Raw genomic sequence first — 17798 nt, 5'->3', positions numbered from 1 at the left:
CATCCAGGGAAAATGCCTTATCTATTTATACTATCTATGCCCCTCATGATTTCATAAACCTATATAAGGTCACACCCCTCTCTGATCCAGTGATTCCTGAAAGATCACCACTAATATCTCCACAAAGTTTTCAGTTATCTCCTTCAGAACCCTGGGACATAATCCATCTAGTCTCGGTGATTTATCCGGCTTCAATTTCCCCAGTACTTTCTCCTTAGTGATGGTCACTTCACTCACTTCAGCTCCTTGACTCTCCAAGTTCTGGTAGGTACTGATGTCTTCCTCCATGAAGACTGATACAAAGTACCTATTCAGTTCCTCCGCCATTGCTTTGTTGCCCATTACTACTTCCCCAGCCTCATTTTCCAGCTGTCCAATGTTCACTCTTCCCTTCCATACATCCAAAAACTCTAGCACTCTTTTTTTATATTACTAGCTCCATCGCCTATGATTTTATCTTTTTCCCCTTATTACTTTTCTGGTTGTCTTCTGCTGGATTTTAAAAGCTTCCCTCTCCTCTGGCTTCCCAGTAATCTTCAGCACATTGTCTGCTTTTTCTTTAAAGCTGTCCCAGACTTACTTCGTCAGCTATTGTTGCCTCGTCTGCTGTAGTAGCCTCATCCTCCTCTGAGATACTTCTTCCTCGGAATGAATTTTTGGTGTGCCTCCTAAATTACCAACAGAAACTCCTGCCATTGCTGCTCTTCTGTCTCCCATGCTAGGCTGCCCTTGCAATCATGTCTGGTTAGTTCCTCCGTCATGTCTTTATGGTTACCTTTACTCAGTTGTAATACTGTTACAACTGATTCCAAACTGCAGACTGAATTCTGTCACTGCCCCCTAGAGGTTCCTTCACCATAAGTTACACACACTGTATAAATAGTACAATTGGCTAAATATGCAGTTGCTAAAGCTCTGTATCAGAAGAACAATCAGTAACAGAGGCAAAAGCTTTGGAAACTTCAGAAAAATGTTTGGAGACTGAAATGCAAGGGTTTTAGGTTATTATTGATGCACGAATTAAAAAATGGTTTACTGACACTCCTGACAATCAATATTATTATCTTGTCATTATAATATGAAACCAATCTATTCTAACTGATGACTATTCAGACAGTTTTAAAGCTGGACTCACAAGACCCTAATCAGAAGCAGTTTATTATATTGAACAGTTACACATTAGTGATTTCTGATTCTTTGTATTCGCATTAAAAGAAAGACTTTTTGTGAAGAACACAGGTCAGAATAAATTTTTTTTATTACATATGAAACTAAGTCGTACAAAAGATTTAATCCCACAATATATTAATCTTACTGTGATCTGTATTTACACAGCCTGATAAGGCAGTCAGGAACAAGCATCAGGAAACGAGAAACCATCGTTTAAGCCACATCCTCTAACACAAAAATGGTGACTGTGTTCCTTATACAAACCAAACAAGCTCTTTCTCGTGTCAGGTAGGGGTAGGGAAATCAGTAGCTTTCAATAACAGCACACAGCTATAACTGTGACTAAAACTCAAGCTGGGTCTTTTTGCACAACATAGATTATTACCATCTAGACCTCATTCAGAATTGTAAATACATTTGTACTGTAATTCATTTCTGCTGGAAGTGGATCAAAGCTTTCTAAATACATTTCAAAGACTCTCAAATAGACACCAAGACAGATAATCATCATATACTGAACGTAATTTTGAAAATGATCCAAAATTATAAAACCTTTTTTAAACTGCTGTTATCTGAAGTGTCTGCTGATCAGTTATGTAAAATAGAATTAACTCCATCACATCAAAATGATGCCATTGTTTAAAATGAGCATCCTTGGTACTGGATGCAGTATTGCAGAGTCAGCAATTACAATTGACTGTTTCTGTTGCTCTACATTCAAAATCCAAGCATTGTGTCCTGAATGATGAGTTGTATCATTATTTTGACAAGTTTTGTAGGTTATGTTAGTTGCTTGAAAATTATTCAAAACATTCTCAGATTTGAATGATTAACCTTCCCATATTGGCACATATTCCAGTGAATAAAAGGAAAGCTGTATTCCCTAGTTTTTGAAGACCCCAAATGAATAACTTCTAAACATGGATAATTTGATATTAGATATTTTGTATGATCCAATTTTAAGAAGATATTGATGAGGAGAAAAGCTTTGGTATTACTTCCTCCAAAAGCTTTACTTTTGAATAACAAACTTTAAGATGGTTAATACCTGCTGTGCTATTTCTCTCACCAGATGAGCATTTAAAATATCAGTTTGAGTCATCAGTGCAGCCTCTCTGCATTCATAAAGTACAGTGCTTTGCAATGGAACATGTCCAATCCAACACAGCAGCCCAATAATATCACCACTGCATCCTCCAACGTTTGCTGTGCAACTCTGACAAAAAATGAACCAGGAATATGAACCAAAGAATATAGTTTTGAAATCCAGATGTACACATTTGAATCAGTTTGGAATCCAGTTATTGATTCTGCTTACTCCAGTCAGGAATTGCATTGATGGGCCTGAACACAGGAAGCAGCTCATCCAATGTACATCGAAAAACAAATTGCTATCATCAGCAGATGAAATCTTAATAATGGCCTTCTAAGTTAAGAGCTCAATTTTAGATGCATCTCCCCAGTCTCTCATACATTCCAAGCCTGAGAAACTTTGGTTGATGTGTAATCATACCCACGTACGTTATGTTTTAGGAGTGGTTTAGTGATAATGTCATGGGACTGGTAATCCAGAGGCAGGCTACCTGTCTGGTTTAAATGCCACCATGGTAGTTACTGGAATTTAAGTTCAATTAATACATCTGGAATACAGTTTCATGGTCACCATTACTGAGACTATCATTGACTGCTGGAAAAACGGATTCATTAATTCCCATTAAGAATGAAAATCTGGCATCCTTACTGGATGGCTCCTGACACACAGCAAAATGGTTGGTGCTTTAATCACTCTCTGGAATGACCCAGTTATTTCAACAGTGATTAGGATAGGCAACAAATGTTGATCTTTCAACTGATGGTCACATCTCATGGAAGAATAAAAAAGGCATCTGCTCCTGAAATGTAAATCATATAAATGAAAGTCCAGTCTCCCAACAGTCTGGCTTTACACACAGGGACCATGAAGGTCATAAATTGGTTTCTGGATTGGATTCATCGAGCCAAGTTAGTGTTGAGTCGTTAGGTTAGGGAGGCAAATATCAGAGTTTCCATTTGTAATAGCTGTTCAAAATCTTTGCTGGACGTGCACATATATAGAATCAGACAAAGATAGTTTAAGGCTCTGCTGTAATGATCCTAAGGGAGAAACAGACTATGCAATCAATGCTCATACATGCACAAAAAAAAAACAATGAAATGAGACATAAAAAGGCAAGAGATTTTGCATAATCATACTCCAAACTCACCTTTCAGGACAGATATCAGTCAGGCTAAATCACAGTTCTCATCTTTCACCTCGATTTCTTTTTGATATTTGTTGGTAATTCAGACAGTTCAAATTTAAATAGGGTCTCATTCAGAAAACTGTACAGTAGATCAGAGGCACAGTGTTAGTGATACCACTTTGCTTTAAAGTATTCAGGGGATAGGGACACAGCATATAGAGCGTGTTCCTGGACTGGTATTCCAGGAACTCGAGGCTAAAGCTCTGGGGATATGACTTCAAATCCCACATGGTAACTGTCAATTCAAAATCAACAAATAAATCTGGATTGTAAAGCTAGAATCCATTATGGCACCCAATAAACTTTTTATGCACCACAATAATTCTGTAATTCTGCATTAATGAGTCAATTTGTCAATAAGATCCATCTGTTTCATTAATGCCCTTCAGGGGAGGAATTCTTCCATCTTTACATGGTCTGGCCTGGACACAACTCCAATGTGTTTGATGCCTAACTGTCCTAGCAAGCCACTCAGTTCCAGTCAAGTGAGGGATGTAAAATAAATGCCAGCAGTACACACATTTAAAAAAAATTCTTGCTGGAAGGTGAGTCCCAACACATACATTTGACATGAACCCTTGCTTTTGGTTTTCACCACAAATCAAATTTAATTATTTTCTGGCATGTTGCTGTTTAATGATTTTTAAAATTTAGATTCTGATGTTGACCAACGTTGATGGCTCAGAATTCCACAAAGAGCAACTCTCACCATTAACTCCCATATTCTACTGGAACTTGCTCCTGAACTAGTTTTTCATGGTGTTTATTAGTTTGATATACTAATGGGTGGCTTGTGGATATATATTCAGGCTTTTATATTCTATTTAAAGAGTTATATTTGTGACTCCTTCTTTACTTTTGATTTCACAATTACACTAAAAACTAAAATAATGTCACAATAACTCTCAACTACCAGTTGGACAATGAATGCTGGCCTAGGCAGCGATATCCATATCCTGTGAATGAATTACAAAAACTGTTTGTACTTTAGTAAAATCTTTTAGAGTGAAAGATTCCACTTGCATAGCTATTCAACATTTTGCAGAAAATACGTGAGATCCCATTATACTGAAGTCTAAAGACTCCGAGTCGAGAGAGTGCTGCTGGAAAAGCACAGCAGGTCAGGCACCATCAGAAGAGCAGGAGAAATCAGTATTTCAGACAGGGCTGGTGAAGAGCTTATGCCCGAAACATTGATTCTTCTGATCCTCAGATGCTGCCTGACTTGCTGTGCTTTTCTAGCAACACATTCCCGACTCTGATCTCCAACATCTGCAGTCCTCACTTTCTCCTAGTCTAAAGACTCAGAAGCTTTACAGTTATATTGGCTGTTTTTTTGGTGTACAATCTTTAAAAGCTACTTTCCCAACAATGGTTGAGATGGTTTTTCTCCCTTTCCCAACCTTCATTCGAGATGAACACGATAGTTGTTTGACTGGAAGGATCCCTGCAACATATTATATAAAGGACAGAGACTTTTAAAAAAACCGTTGTGAGAAATTAGTTAAGATTTCCTGTTCTTATTTCTTCTGAGGTCGAGTCATCCTTATTTAGGGAAATGCAAATGCATCACAATTTTAGTTTTACCCACAATCATGCCCAAATATAGTCAGGAGGAAACTGACATTTCTCCCATCAATTAGTGACTTGTAGAAGTTTTGGTAAACTAAAAAGCTTTGTTATTTCATAACTGTGCATCAACCCCTGACAGTGCAGACAACTTATAACTCTATTCACCATTTGACATGGTACAAATTTTTGATTTATGACTACAATCACAAACCAGCATTAGGAGTAGCATTATCTTGTGCCTATCATTTGGCTCTTACAGAACTGAGTTATAGCAGCTATCGTGAAAGACCAAATTCATAAGTTTTGTGCATGTATGTGCTTTTCTACATGCAGAGCTAATAAAACAGAATAAACTTTGCAATCTGTACCAAGCAATGTGATGGTATGCCTTATAAATAATTTGTTCCTACTCTGTATCATTGATATGGGGTGCATTCACACTGCACAGGATGCTAGGATGGGTGAGTTGAAACAGTAAAAAGATGACCATCATATAGAAGGAAGCAAACAACATGTTGGAAATTAGAAATATAAACAGAGAATGCTGGGAATATTCAGGAGGTATGGCAGCAGCAAGTTGAGAAATGAATCAGCGTGTAAGACTTTGTTAAAGTAGTCAAAGGTTTGTTTATGTCTGTCAGTCTGGAACATCTAGTGAGAGGCAGGGTCTTCTTCCCCATTCCTCATTCTCTCGATATTGTCAAGTGGAGGCAGCTAAGAGTCACAGGTGGGTGGGTGGGTGGGTGGGTAGACCATCCAATTGCTGGCCCAAAGAGAGGGATCGGCAACATCGCTGAGCAAAATGGCTGTAGTTGAGGCAGCAAGGGAAAGACAAGAGCACCTCCATCTTGAGGCATACTCTGAAGGGCAAACATTAAATATGTTTTTACTTATTCTGGTCCTACCTTGCAGAACCTGGAGAATTGAAAGGAAATCTGTCCAGCCGTAATGTTGGGGCTGCAGGGACGTTGTTTGTTCCAAGCAACAGTCCCCAGAATGACACTGCCCCTGTTAAAATAAAAGTCACCCAGGAAAACTGCACATATCTGACTCATAAATACTTCAAATTAGCTGTCCATTTCCGTCTGACAGGCAACCAGGCTCCTGTTGTTGCCATCGTTTGGAGTCATTCCAATGTGGTTCTATTCTCACCACATGGGAACTGGTAAAACTTTGCCCAGTGTTACAGATGGATAAGGTAACATCAGAGTTAAAGATGGACTGAATGACCTCCTTCTGCGCTGTGAATCTTTCCCAGTTTCTATGTAATTAGCTTTTAAAGCTGTGTAAATGGGGTGGATAGACATCTGCTGTTCATGACCCTGCCATTCATACCTCCTCTTTTGTTTCATTACTGGCTCCATTTCCCATCCCTTTGGCCTTACACCATCAATACTTTTGACCTTTTATCTCCTGTGCCTTAGTGTTGCTCCTTCCACTATCCACCCCATGCCCTTTCATTTAAAATCAGTTCCAACTCTCATTTCTTCTAATTCTGATGAGCCTGATACAGGCTTGAAACATTAATTTTGATTCTCTGTCCACAGATGCTACTAGAGCTGCTGATTGCTTCTCGTATTTTATTTTCTTTGTTTCAAGTTTCCAACATCTGTATTGTTTTATTTTCCTATGAGCTGAATGGATAAATGGCTTTTCCTTGACCTCACATCTTATGTTCTTTTTTTCCCCAGAGTGACTTGGAGTCACCTGCCTTTTGTACCTCCAAACTCTGATTATCAGAGCAAAAAGGTCAATGGAGAATTTTTACCTATACCACTTGGTGGGATGGGGAGGGTTAACTGCTACAGTAAATTGTCCATCTGTTTCAGCGCTTTCTCAATTTTAATTGCTTTCTTAGAAGGAATGGTTTCTCTTTCTCTTGGTGAAGGCAAAAATGACCTATGTTGGTGTCTACCCGACTTGCATTTGAACTGAAATCAAACAGTGTAACACGTACTAATGGTTACCTAGTCTTTTTGAGTCAGCGGTCCTGAAGAGGCGATGGTGACAGTTCTCACCAGACATTTTGAAAGTCTGAGGTGGATACTGTTGAAATGATTAATTCCACTGCTAAGACAGTCAACTTAATTAAAACAATGGACTGTGGATGCTAGAGATCTGAAACAGAAACAGAAATTGCTGGAGAAACTCAACAGGTCTGTGGGAAGAAACACATTTTTCTTAATTCTGATGGCCAGTTCCAGAACTGGAACATGAATTTTGATCCTCTGTCCACAGAAACTGAGTTTCTCCAGCAAGTTCTGGTTTTGTTTGAGTCAACTTAATTGTTTTGCTAAGTGATCTATGCAAAATATTATAGATGACTACATTATATCTACACTCAAAGAATAAAACTGAAAAATCATGCCTGCATATAATGTAAAACATGACTTGGATGAGGACTAGCAAAGTGCACGAAGTTCTAGAAATTATTAAACATAGGCAAGGTGATGAATGGTATCTACAGAGAACATTACACAAATGGCATGTTGAGTAATCAATGATATATAAGGGGATAGTTCCTGCAGTAAAAGTAATTATAAAGATCTTCATGGTAGCCGTAAAGTGGCAGACTCCAATGTAATTGTTTATAATTTTAGGACAAATCCATCAGACTCCTCACACAGAATTGAAAAATAGTTATCTCAGAGTTACACACCCCGTTCAGTATACAACATGACAGCAAAGACTGCTTGTTGTCTGAGGACACATCATCTGCCAACCCTAATGACAAGGACTAAGGCCTATCACAATCACCTCATATATGCATCCACCTACTGCCTTTCCACTACCTTCCCCGAACCCCCACCCCACCTCACTAATCTCTCAGCCCCTTCCCCCTGCCCCCACATTCGTGACAAAGGGTTTGTCCCCCACATTCCTGATGAAGGGTTTGTGCCCAAAATGTTCTCCTGCTCCTTGGATGCTGCCTGACCTGCTGTGCTTTTCCAGCGCCACACTTCTCAACTCTGACTCTCCAGAATCTGCAGTCCTCACTTTCTCCTAAGGACTAAGATTCAGGATACTACATTAAAAGAACAAAGAAGCCAGCTGCCCTGTGCAGCCAGTACCAGAAAGGACTGAGGAAATGCACTGGTTCAAAAGAATTCTAACTTGATGTTTGATTTTACTATTATAAATAATCATACTGAACTCACATAGGTAATCTGCCATAAATTCACATGCACATCTTCAAATAGGTGGATAAATAACTCTTGGATTAATTAGTTCATTGAGATATTATTGAAAACTGACCATGTGTGTTGGTGTCTATTTTAGATTAATTATACCTGGCTCATTCAACTCAGAATATTACTGTTCCAAAGTAGCAGGTGTTAGACTAATGGATTAAATTAAAAGGCTTAATTTTACTTTCAATGCAGTAACTAACACTGAAGCGTGTAATGGGGTGAAATAGAGAGAAGATTTGTTGGTGGAAAGAAAAGAATTCCACAGCTCATTATCCATTAATCATAAGAAAGGACTCATTTATACACAATGAATAAACTTTGATCAGATTGTAAAACTAAAATACAAAAAAGATTTAGAGATTACAGATATCGCATTCACCATCATTGAACTTTTAAAATATAAAATACCACATACTTTGTTATTATTCTCATAAAACTTACATTCAGAATAAAGATTTAGAGAGAATTGTGCAACATTAGCAAGTACCCAGATATCACCTTTATCATGAAACTCAATGACCTCCTGATTTAGTACAAATCCAAAACTCTGGAGGAAACTCAAGCCCATAATTATATTTCACTAAATATGAAGAGGATGGCAACATGTTTAATATCTGATCTTTAAATGATGTTTTAAAAACCCCAAGAAAGACAGTGAAATGCTAGAGAGTTTGTATTGCATATTCCATACCAATCAATAAACAAAACGGACAGGAGTTGAAACATTTTAAACAAAGTAATCTAAGTCCAGGAACCTTTCAACAGTAGGTTTCCCATCTCCATTGGGGCATATTTGGACTGCTGTTATTTTAGCAAAGTTTCATTTCAATCTTTAGAAAAAAAACAACCAATAGTTATAGTCAGGTGGCAAATATAAAATTACATTAATTTTATATCTGATCAGATTGACGTAGGTGAGAAAGGCTTGCTCCGTTAGCCTTCATTAGCAAGAAGTCATCAGCTGGTTTCTTTTCTGGAGCTGCATTTTGAATTGGCCAAAAAAAACCAGAAACCAATCTTAAGAACTTGAGTAAAATGAGAATAACGACAGGCACTTAACATAATCTCAGTGTGGAAGGTTAAGCATGTACATTGGCCAAAATCATAGGAATTTTACACTCCGTAAAGCTTTATTCTGAATGTTTCACCATAAAAAATATACAACATCCAGACTTCCTCTCAGGAGTTCAGTCTCATTTCAGTGCATTACCTGAACATTGAGAAAGAAAACCCAGCTCTTTACCACAGTTATGATACAGAAATAACTAAAAGTTTCCTTTATAGAATGGTAGGAATGTAAACACATGGCACCAAATCTATGGCAGCTCATCACCAGATAAGGTGGCGGTGACTGAAGCTTGACCCGATTAAACTATGGAAGAACTGAAGTCTGTCCTAGTAATTCAGTATTACATTGCATTAATGGCACATGCTTCCTTCTCTCCAACAATTCATGAATTGCATACAGGAGGACTTGATTAAATGGATTCAGCGAAATCCCTCGTAGTTATTAAATATATATACTAACAGTTATATCTAAGCTATTTGTTTATCATGCTGCAATTCCACTTTATTTGGTGGAATAACGGCAGATAGGAAGAGGATATATGCAGAATGCACCAGTGTCATGGTCACTTGCTTTGTTCTTCTATTTACTACAGTAATAAAATATGAAGGAGCAAATTATTCCAAGGCCTGCAATAAAGGATCAACAGGTTGAATGTAGTGCCAGATCTCTAATTATTACTCAACTGCCTTTACTTTAATCCTACAATTTCCTATTATTAGCCTTTTCTATGAATCCATACATGATGCAACATGGTCTGAGGGCAGATAGGTAACCTGTTCCTCAGCTTCTGCCAATACTGGCACTTAGGAGGACATTATGAATTGGTTGATCCCCTGTCTAATATTTTAACCCAATGAATGGTGGAGCTCTTGGCCAATTGTCTGGTATCAGCTTTGGTCAGATATTGCCCTAATGTCTTCAAGTGGCCAATGATAGAGGCCACTGAAATCAAACACCTTCATGATGCAGGTTAACTGACATGATCACACGTAGGATGATGTCAGCAGGCACAAAGTCAATACTTACGGGTGCCACACTGCCATGTGTTTTCTTTGGGGGTTGGGGGGGTGGGAAGGTGTAGTCAACATGCAAACTGATTTTTTTCTTCCCCAGTTGAGGGATTCTGTGCTGCTGAGGGATGGGAGGGGATGTGGGACAATAAATCTGAATTTTGCAACTCATTGATTGAAGACTGCTGCAGTTGGTAAAAGGAATGAGCATGGCCTATGCTAACTGGAGTAGGAGTCAAAACAGCTTATGCAATGCCATCCAGTATTGGACAATGGTCAGACTGGCTAAAAAAACCAAAACACCCAGTAAAGACAATAGAGATCTGTCCATTCCAGGTCTTGAGGGGTATATTCACTCTCTAATAGGGGATGTTTGGGGTGGGGTTGGAGCTCCAGCCAGCCACATTTTCAGGTACCGAGCCAGTCTTTTCCTTGCCGTATTTACGAATTGTTTACAAAGACAAACCAAAAGTAAGTATAAATATTTACACCGCTTGTGCAGTTACTAAGTTTTAACTGGTTATTGCTTTTCTCCCTGCCTCTGAAGAAAACAAAAAAAAACAAATTATATATTTCTCTACATTTTGAACAGAAGCACAATATTTTAACAAGGCGTTTTGCCAACCTGGCAGACAGTTCAATAATTCATAAAACACAGGTGAATGTTTCCTGTGAAAATCAGTATTCAGAAGAAAATGTTTTTGCCAATAATATAAGTACTTTGCAAAGAATTTTCCACATCGAGCCAATCAGATTGAGACATACCAGTGAGTCATGCTTGCATTCCTGTCACGGTGGTAAACACTTTGTTCTTTTGTTTACATTTTATAAAAACAGACACCCACTGTCTAGATCTTCTTAACAAGAGTTGAAGAGGAGTGAATGAAATAAAAATTCTAAAAATCAATTCCTGGTGCACTAAGGGGAGTAGGAAAGGTGATTTAATACTTACTCTCCTGATGCACACATACACTGCTACATACATGGCATCCAATGGGCATAAATGATATAAAAATGTGCCATTGTATGGAACTCACCATCAAAATTATGAAACAAGGTCACCTGGAAAGATGATGCAAACACATTTACGTAAGGAACTAATTTTTAGAGCCTTCTTTTTGTTTTATTCCACTAGCACCAAAGCCTCAGAGTTCTCAAAAAGAGTCAACAATGGAGGACAGTCCTAGTCAGGCAGGTGGTGAATTTCATTCCAAAGCATTCAGTTCATCTGTCCTTTACATGAGCACACTATCCAAGGATTTCCTGAATAGGTGTAGTCTCAGCAGGTGATTGGCCATGGACGACTGAACTTCCTGGGTCACATTCTTTCCACACATACTACCCATTTAACTGAAGCACTGTGGAGAGCACCCAGCTCAATCACAGCCATTTGACTTTTTTTTTTATTATTTATTATCTTTTTTTAAAGTGACATTTCTTAGGGTTTCAGGCAATGAATCCTAGCATCTGACAAAATATAGCATTATTCTATTTCATGTATGAACTTTTAAGCAGCCTATTCACAAATTACTATGGGAAGGCACCATGCAGGTAGCAAGGCAGGAAGCGACAGCAGCAGCACATGTTTCTTTTGTTTCAAAGTTGATGGACAGTTAAGGCTTGTCTCAAGACTCATTTTCCTCTTGGGGCGTATTCATTCATTTTTCTGCAAAACAAAATAAACCAAATATTTCAGTAATGGAAGGAAGACCCTCTCAAATGGGGGGGATACTGCCCCCACCATTTGCATGATTCAAAAGGACACCATTATAAACAAGTGCACAAGCACACTTTGCTTTGGCCAGTCAAGAGGCATAGCCAAGGCATCTGTTACTCAGGTGAGAGCCTGAGCTTTATTTCTGTCCTATTGCAGACCAGTATTCTTGGCCCCACCCATCACATGTTCACATTCTGATATGCTCCTGTTTGGTGGGCCATGGGTTGAACACAGCAGAAAAGCACAAGTGTCATAAATTTCACCAAAACAAGGCTGGAGCACCTAACAGATAAATTCCTTGTCTGATTCTGGAGTCTCTCTCCAAAACTCTCACTCAGACAGGAACCTGGTGGCCTTGGAGAGGGAGCACAATATCCAATGTTAGATGCCTTCAGTACTGTTACAACATGGGGTAAAACCCCTCTCCTAATTTAAACCAGCAACACTGAAAAGATTCACCCTGTGCTGTAATCTGCTAAAATTTGAGAGACAAAGGTGACTATCTGAAGTAAAAATTAACTTTAAGTCCAACAGAGAATATTAAAACCAACAACAATTTACAACTCTTTTCTCTTAAACCTATCTTTTACCTCCCACTCTACAATACTGGTCTAATAAAAGTCCTGATTAAGATTTACAAAATAAAAAATCACGTTTCAAAACCAGTCAACTTTGTTGACTCTGTAGATTTTCCTCCATAGATCCTGCCCAGGTCAGTTTTGATGTTCTGCTGTGCAAACTCCTTCTACAGACAGATACCTTTCAGACAGCTCTTGAGGTAGCAGCCTACATTTGCTGGTCTTTTGGCAGTTCTCTCTTTAGCTGTTCAAAATGTCCAGTTTTATACCCCAAAACATCAGATCATTTCATTTATTTTAATATTCAAATTTGATTGGACTCTGGTATCTTGGGGCATAATTTAAACTGATTGGCCTGTCGCAAAGATGTTACTAGAGTTGTTATGGGGAATTTCAACATGCAGGTAGACTGGGAGAATCAGGATGGTATTGGACCTCAAGAAAGAGACTTTGTGGAGTGCTTCTGAGATAGATTCTTAGAACAGCTGGTGCTGGAGCCTACCAGGGAGAAGGCAATTCTGGATCTAGTATTGTGCAACGAACCAGAATTGATCAGGGACCTCAAAGTGAAGGAGCCATTAGGAGGTAGTGACCATAATACAATAAGCTCCAATCTGCAATTTGAAAGGGAGAGGGTACAATCAGTAGTGACAATATTTCAGTTGAATAAAGGGAACTATGGAGCTATGAGGGAGGTGCTGGCCAAAGTTCAATGATGCAATACCTTAGCAGGGATGACACTGGAGGAACAATGGCAGATATTTCTGGGTATAATGCAGAAGGTGCAGGATCAGTTCATTCCAAAAAGGAAGAAAGATCCTATGAGGAGGCAGGGGTGGCCGTGGCGGACGAGGGAAGTTAAGAAACATATAAAGTCAAAAGAGAAAAAGTATAACATAGCAAAGATGAGTGGGAAAACGGAGGACTGGGAAGCTTTTGAAGAACAACAGAGGATTACTAAGAAGGAAATATGCAGAGAAAAAATGAGGTACGAAGGTAAACTGGCCAATAATATAAAGGAGGATAGTAAAAGTGTTTTTAGGTATGTGAAAGGCAAAAAAATGGTTAAGACTAAAATTGGGCCCTTGAAGACAAAAACAGGAGAGTATATTACGGGGAACAAAGAAATGGCAGAAGAGTTGAATTGGTACTTCAGATCTGTGTTCACTGGGGAAGACACAAGCAATTTCCCAGAGGTAACAGTGGCTGAAGGACCTGAACTGAAGGGAATTTATATTTGCCAGGAATTGGTGTTGGAGAGACTGTTAAGTCTGAAGGCTGATCAGACCCCGGGACTTGATGGTCTGCATCCCAGGGTACTGAAAGAGGTGGCTCTAGAAATCGTGGATGCGTTAGTGACCATTTTCCAGAGTTCGATAGATTCATGATCAGTTCCTGCGGATTGGAGGGTGGCTAATGTTGTAGCACCTTTTAAGAAAAGAGCGAGAGAGAAAGCAGGAAACTATAGACCAGTTAGTCTGACCTCAGTGGTGGGAAAGATGCTGGAATCAGTTATAAAGGATGAAATTACGACACATCTAGATAGCAGTAACAGGATAGGTCAGAGTCAGCATGGATTTATGAAGGGGAAATCATGCTTGACTAATCTTCTGGAATTTTTTGAGGATATAACTCTGAAGATGGACAAGGGAGATCCAGTGGATGTAGTGTATATAGACTTTCAGAAAGCCTTTGATAAAGTCCCACATAGGAGGTTAGTGAGCAAACTTGGGGCGCATGGTATTGGGGGCAAAGTACTAACTTGGATTGAAAATTGGTTGGCTGACAGGAAACAAAGAGTAGTGATAAACGACTCCATTTCGGAATGGCAGGCAGTGACCAGTGGGGTACCGCAAGGATCAGTGCTGGGACCGCAGCTTTTTACAATCTATATTAATGATATAGAAGATGGTATTAATAGTAACATTAGCAAATTTGCTGGGTGGCAGGGTGAAATGTGAGGAGGATGTTAGGACATTACAGGGTGACCTGGACAGGTTAGGTGAGTGGACAGATGCATGGCAGATGCAGTTTAATGTGGATAAATGCGTGGTTATCCACTTTGGTGGCAAGAACAGAAAGGCAGATTACTACCGAAATGGAGTCAAGTTAGGTAAAGGGGCAGTACAAAGTTCTTGTACACCAGTCAATTTAGGTAAGCATGCAGGTACAGCAGGTAGTGAAGAAAGCTAATAGCATGCTGGCCTTCATAACAAGAGGGATTGAGTATAGAAGCAAAGAGGTCCTTCTGCAGCTGTACAGGGCCCTGGTGAGACTGCACCTGGAATATTGTGTGCACTTCTGGTCTCCAAATTTGAGGAAAGACATTCTGGCTATTGAGGGAGTGCAGCGTAGGTTCACAAGGGCAATTCCTGGAATGGCGGGACTATCTTATGTTGAAAGATTGGAGTGACTGCACTTGTATACCCTTGAGTTCAGAAGACTGAGAGGGGATCTGATAGAGACATATAAGATTATTAAAGGATTGGACACTCTGGAGGCAGGAAACATGTTTCTGCTGATGGGTGATTAGATTAGACTTACAGTGTGGAAACAGGCCCTTCGGCCCAACAAGTCCACACCGACCCGCCGAAGCGCAGCCCACCCATTCCCCTACCTTTACCCCTTACCTAACACTATGGGCAATTTAGCATGGCCAATTCACCTGACCCTGCACATCTTTGGACTGTGGGAGGAAACCGGAGCACCCGGAGGAAACCCACGCAGACACGGGGAGAACGTGCAAACTCCACACAGTCAGTCGCCTGAGGCGGGAAATGAACCTGGGTCTCTGGCGCTGTGAGGCAGCAGTGCTAACCACTGTGCCACCATGCCGCCCGAACCAGATGACACAGCTTAAAAATAAGAGGTAGGCCATTTAGGACAGAGATGAGGAGAAACTTCTTCACCCAGAGAGTGGTGAGTGTGTGGAATTCTCTGTCCCAGAAGGCAGTGGAGGCCCAGTCTCTGGATTCGTTTAAGAAAGAGTTGGATAGAGCTCTCAAGGATAGTGGAATCAAGGGTTACGGAGATAAGGCAGGAGCAGGATACTGATTGAGGATGATCAGCCATGATCATAATGAATGGTGGTGCAGGCTTGAAGGGCAGAATGGCCTACTCCTGCACCTATTTTCTATTGAAATGGTGGGTATTTTTTGTTTTGTGGCCCAGATGCTGCTGTTTCAACCAAGTGTTACATTGTTACCTTGTTCCGGACTCTGTGCTTTGCCCTTGCTAGCTTTTCTTTTTAAAGGTACAGTACGCCTACACCTTCATAACAAGTACCCTATCCCAATACACTGACTTATAGGCACTGATAATATTTGGATTTTGTTGGCATATTTCCCTGAGGTTTTGAATACACTAGGTGACTTAATGTCATAGAGATGTACAGATCAGAAACAGACCCTTCAGTCCAACCCGTCCATCCCCCCCAGATATCCCAACCCAATCTAGTCCCACCTGCCAGCACCCGGCCCATATCCCTCCAAACTCTTCTTATTCATATACCCATCCAAATGCCTTTTAAATGTTGCACTTGTACCAGCCTCCACCACTTCCTCTGGCAGCTCATTCCATACACGTACCACCCTCTGTGTGAAAAGGTTGCCCCTTAGGTCTCTTTTATACCCTAAACCTATGCCCTCCAGTTCTGGACACTCCCACCCCAGGGAAAAGACTTGTCTATTTATCCTTTCCATGCCCCTCATAATTTTGTAAACCTCTATAAGGTTATACCCCTCAGCCTCCAATGCTCCAGGGAAAACAGCCCCAGCCTGTACAGCCTCTCTCTATAGCTCAAATCTCGGCAACATCCTTGTAAATCTTTTCTGAACCCTTTCAAGTTTCACAACATCTTTCCGATAGGAAGGAGACCAGAATTGCATGAAAAATTCCAAGAGTGGCCTAACCAGTGTCCTGTACAGCCGCAACATGACCTCCCAACTCCTGTACTCAATATGCTGACCAATAAAAGAAGGATACCAAAAGCCTTCTTCACTATCCTATCTACCTGCGACTCCACTTTCAAGGAGCTATGAACCTGCACTCCAAGGTCTTTTTGTTCAGCAACACTCCCTAGGATCTTACCATTAAGTGTATAAGTCCTGCTAAGATTTGCTTTCCCAAAATGCAGCACCTCGCATTTATCTAAATTAAACTCCATCTGCCACTTCTCAGCCCATTGGCCCATCTGGTCCAGATCCTGTTGTAATCTGAGGTAAGCCTCTTTGCTGTCCACTACACCTCCAATTTTGGTGTCATCTGCAAACTTACTAACTGTACCTCTTATGCTCGCATCCAAATCATTTATGTAAATGACAAAAATTAGAGGACACAGCACCGATCCTTGTGGCACACCACTGGTCATCTTTTAATAGATTGTGGTGTACAGTTTTCCCTTGTATTAGTAACACCTGAGTGGTGTATTTAGTGCTGTTACTTTGTTTTATGTGCATCTGCAAAGCTGGCCCATGCACAAACCAGATATTCAGGTAGCATCCGGAGTTTGTATAGATGGAATATTCTCATCAAGTAAAAGTCCTGATGGTCAAACAAATGGCCCTCATGCTCTGGAGGCTGGGGTTCAGCTTCAGATAGGACATACTATTCTGCTCCAACAATGTTCTTAAGCCATTTTCAGAAGATCACCCAGTACTACACGAGAAACTTAATTATTCCTTTCTGTATGTATCATTTCTTCAGGGATTGATTGTACAAGACCGGAGAACTCTCTACATTTAGAAATTCAATCATCTTGCACATTTGTCCCAGTTATCACTGCTTTTCTTGTCATTGTGATGATGATCAACAATGAAGGATGATCACAGATGCTCTTCTGCAAACGTTCACTTGGTTGTGATTTCTTTTTCAAATCCTCGATCCACTCTATTAACCATGTCACCCACCCATATAGCTTAATCCAAACTGACACCACTAAAAAGATTTGTGATTTTGTGAAGTAAAGATGTAGGGATAGCATTCATGTGGAAAAGAAATCCAAGTTCTGGAAATTGTGGACAAATTCAGTTTGAATAACAAATTGATCCCCATTCCACCTTTGCAAAGCACCTGCTACACCATCATAGCAAACAGCTAGTATACAGCTTTGCCGTGTGCTCCATGTAGATACACCTGCCATGAAATCTGCTGCCATGGTCCATCACTCTCATCTGTCTTGTCATACACTGTACCTTATCTGCAACGTACC

The 17798-nt window shown here is 40.0% G+C and overlaps 1 protein-coding gene across 5 annotated transcripts in view; it reads right to left on the bottom strand.

Annotated features, from left to right (window-relative positions):
* Positions 1-9317: 9317 nt before the first annotated feature.
* The window catches only part of LOC140488164 (uncharacterized), a 231625-nt gene continuing 223144 nt past the window's right edge, over positions 9318-17798 (bottom strand). For all 5 annotated transcript variants that reach the window (XM_072588006.1, XM_072588007.1, XM_072588009.1 and 2 more), the window contains exon 12: positions 9318-11960. In XM_072588006.1, coding sequence (XP_072444107.1) covers positions 11949-11960 — 12 coding nt within the window. In that variant the 3' untranslated portion in view covers positions 9318-11948. The remainder of the gene's footprint in view (positions 11961-17798) is intronic.

The sequence above is a fragment of the Chiloscyllium punctatum genome, chromosome 17, assembly GCF_047496795.1.
Source record: "Chiloscyllium punctatum isolate Juve2018m chromosome 17, sChiPun1.3, whole genome shotgun sequence".
NCBI classification, from domain to species: Eukaryota; Metazoa; Chordata; class Chondrichthyes; order Orectolobiformes; family Hemiscylliidae; genus Chiloscyllium; species Chiloscyllium punctatum.
Note: the sequence above shows the minus strand (reverse complement) of the source record. Positions and strands in the feature narration are given on the sequence as shown.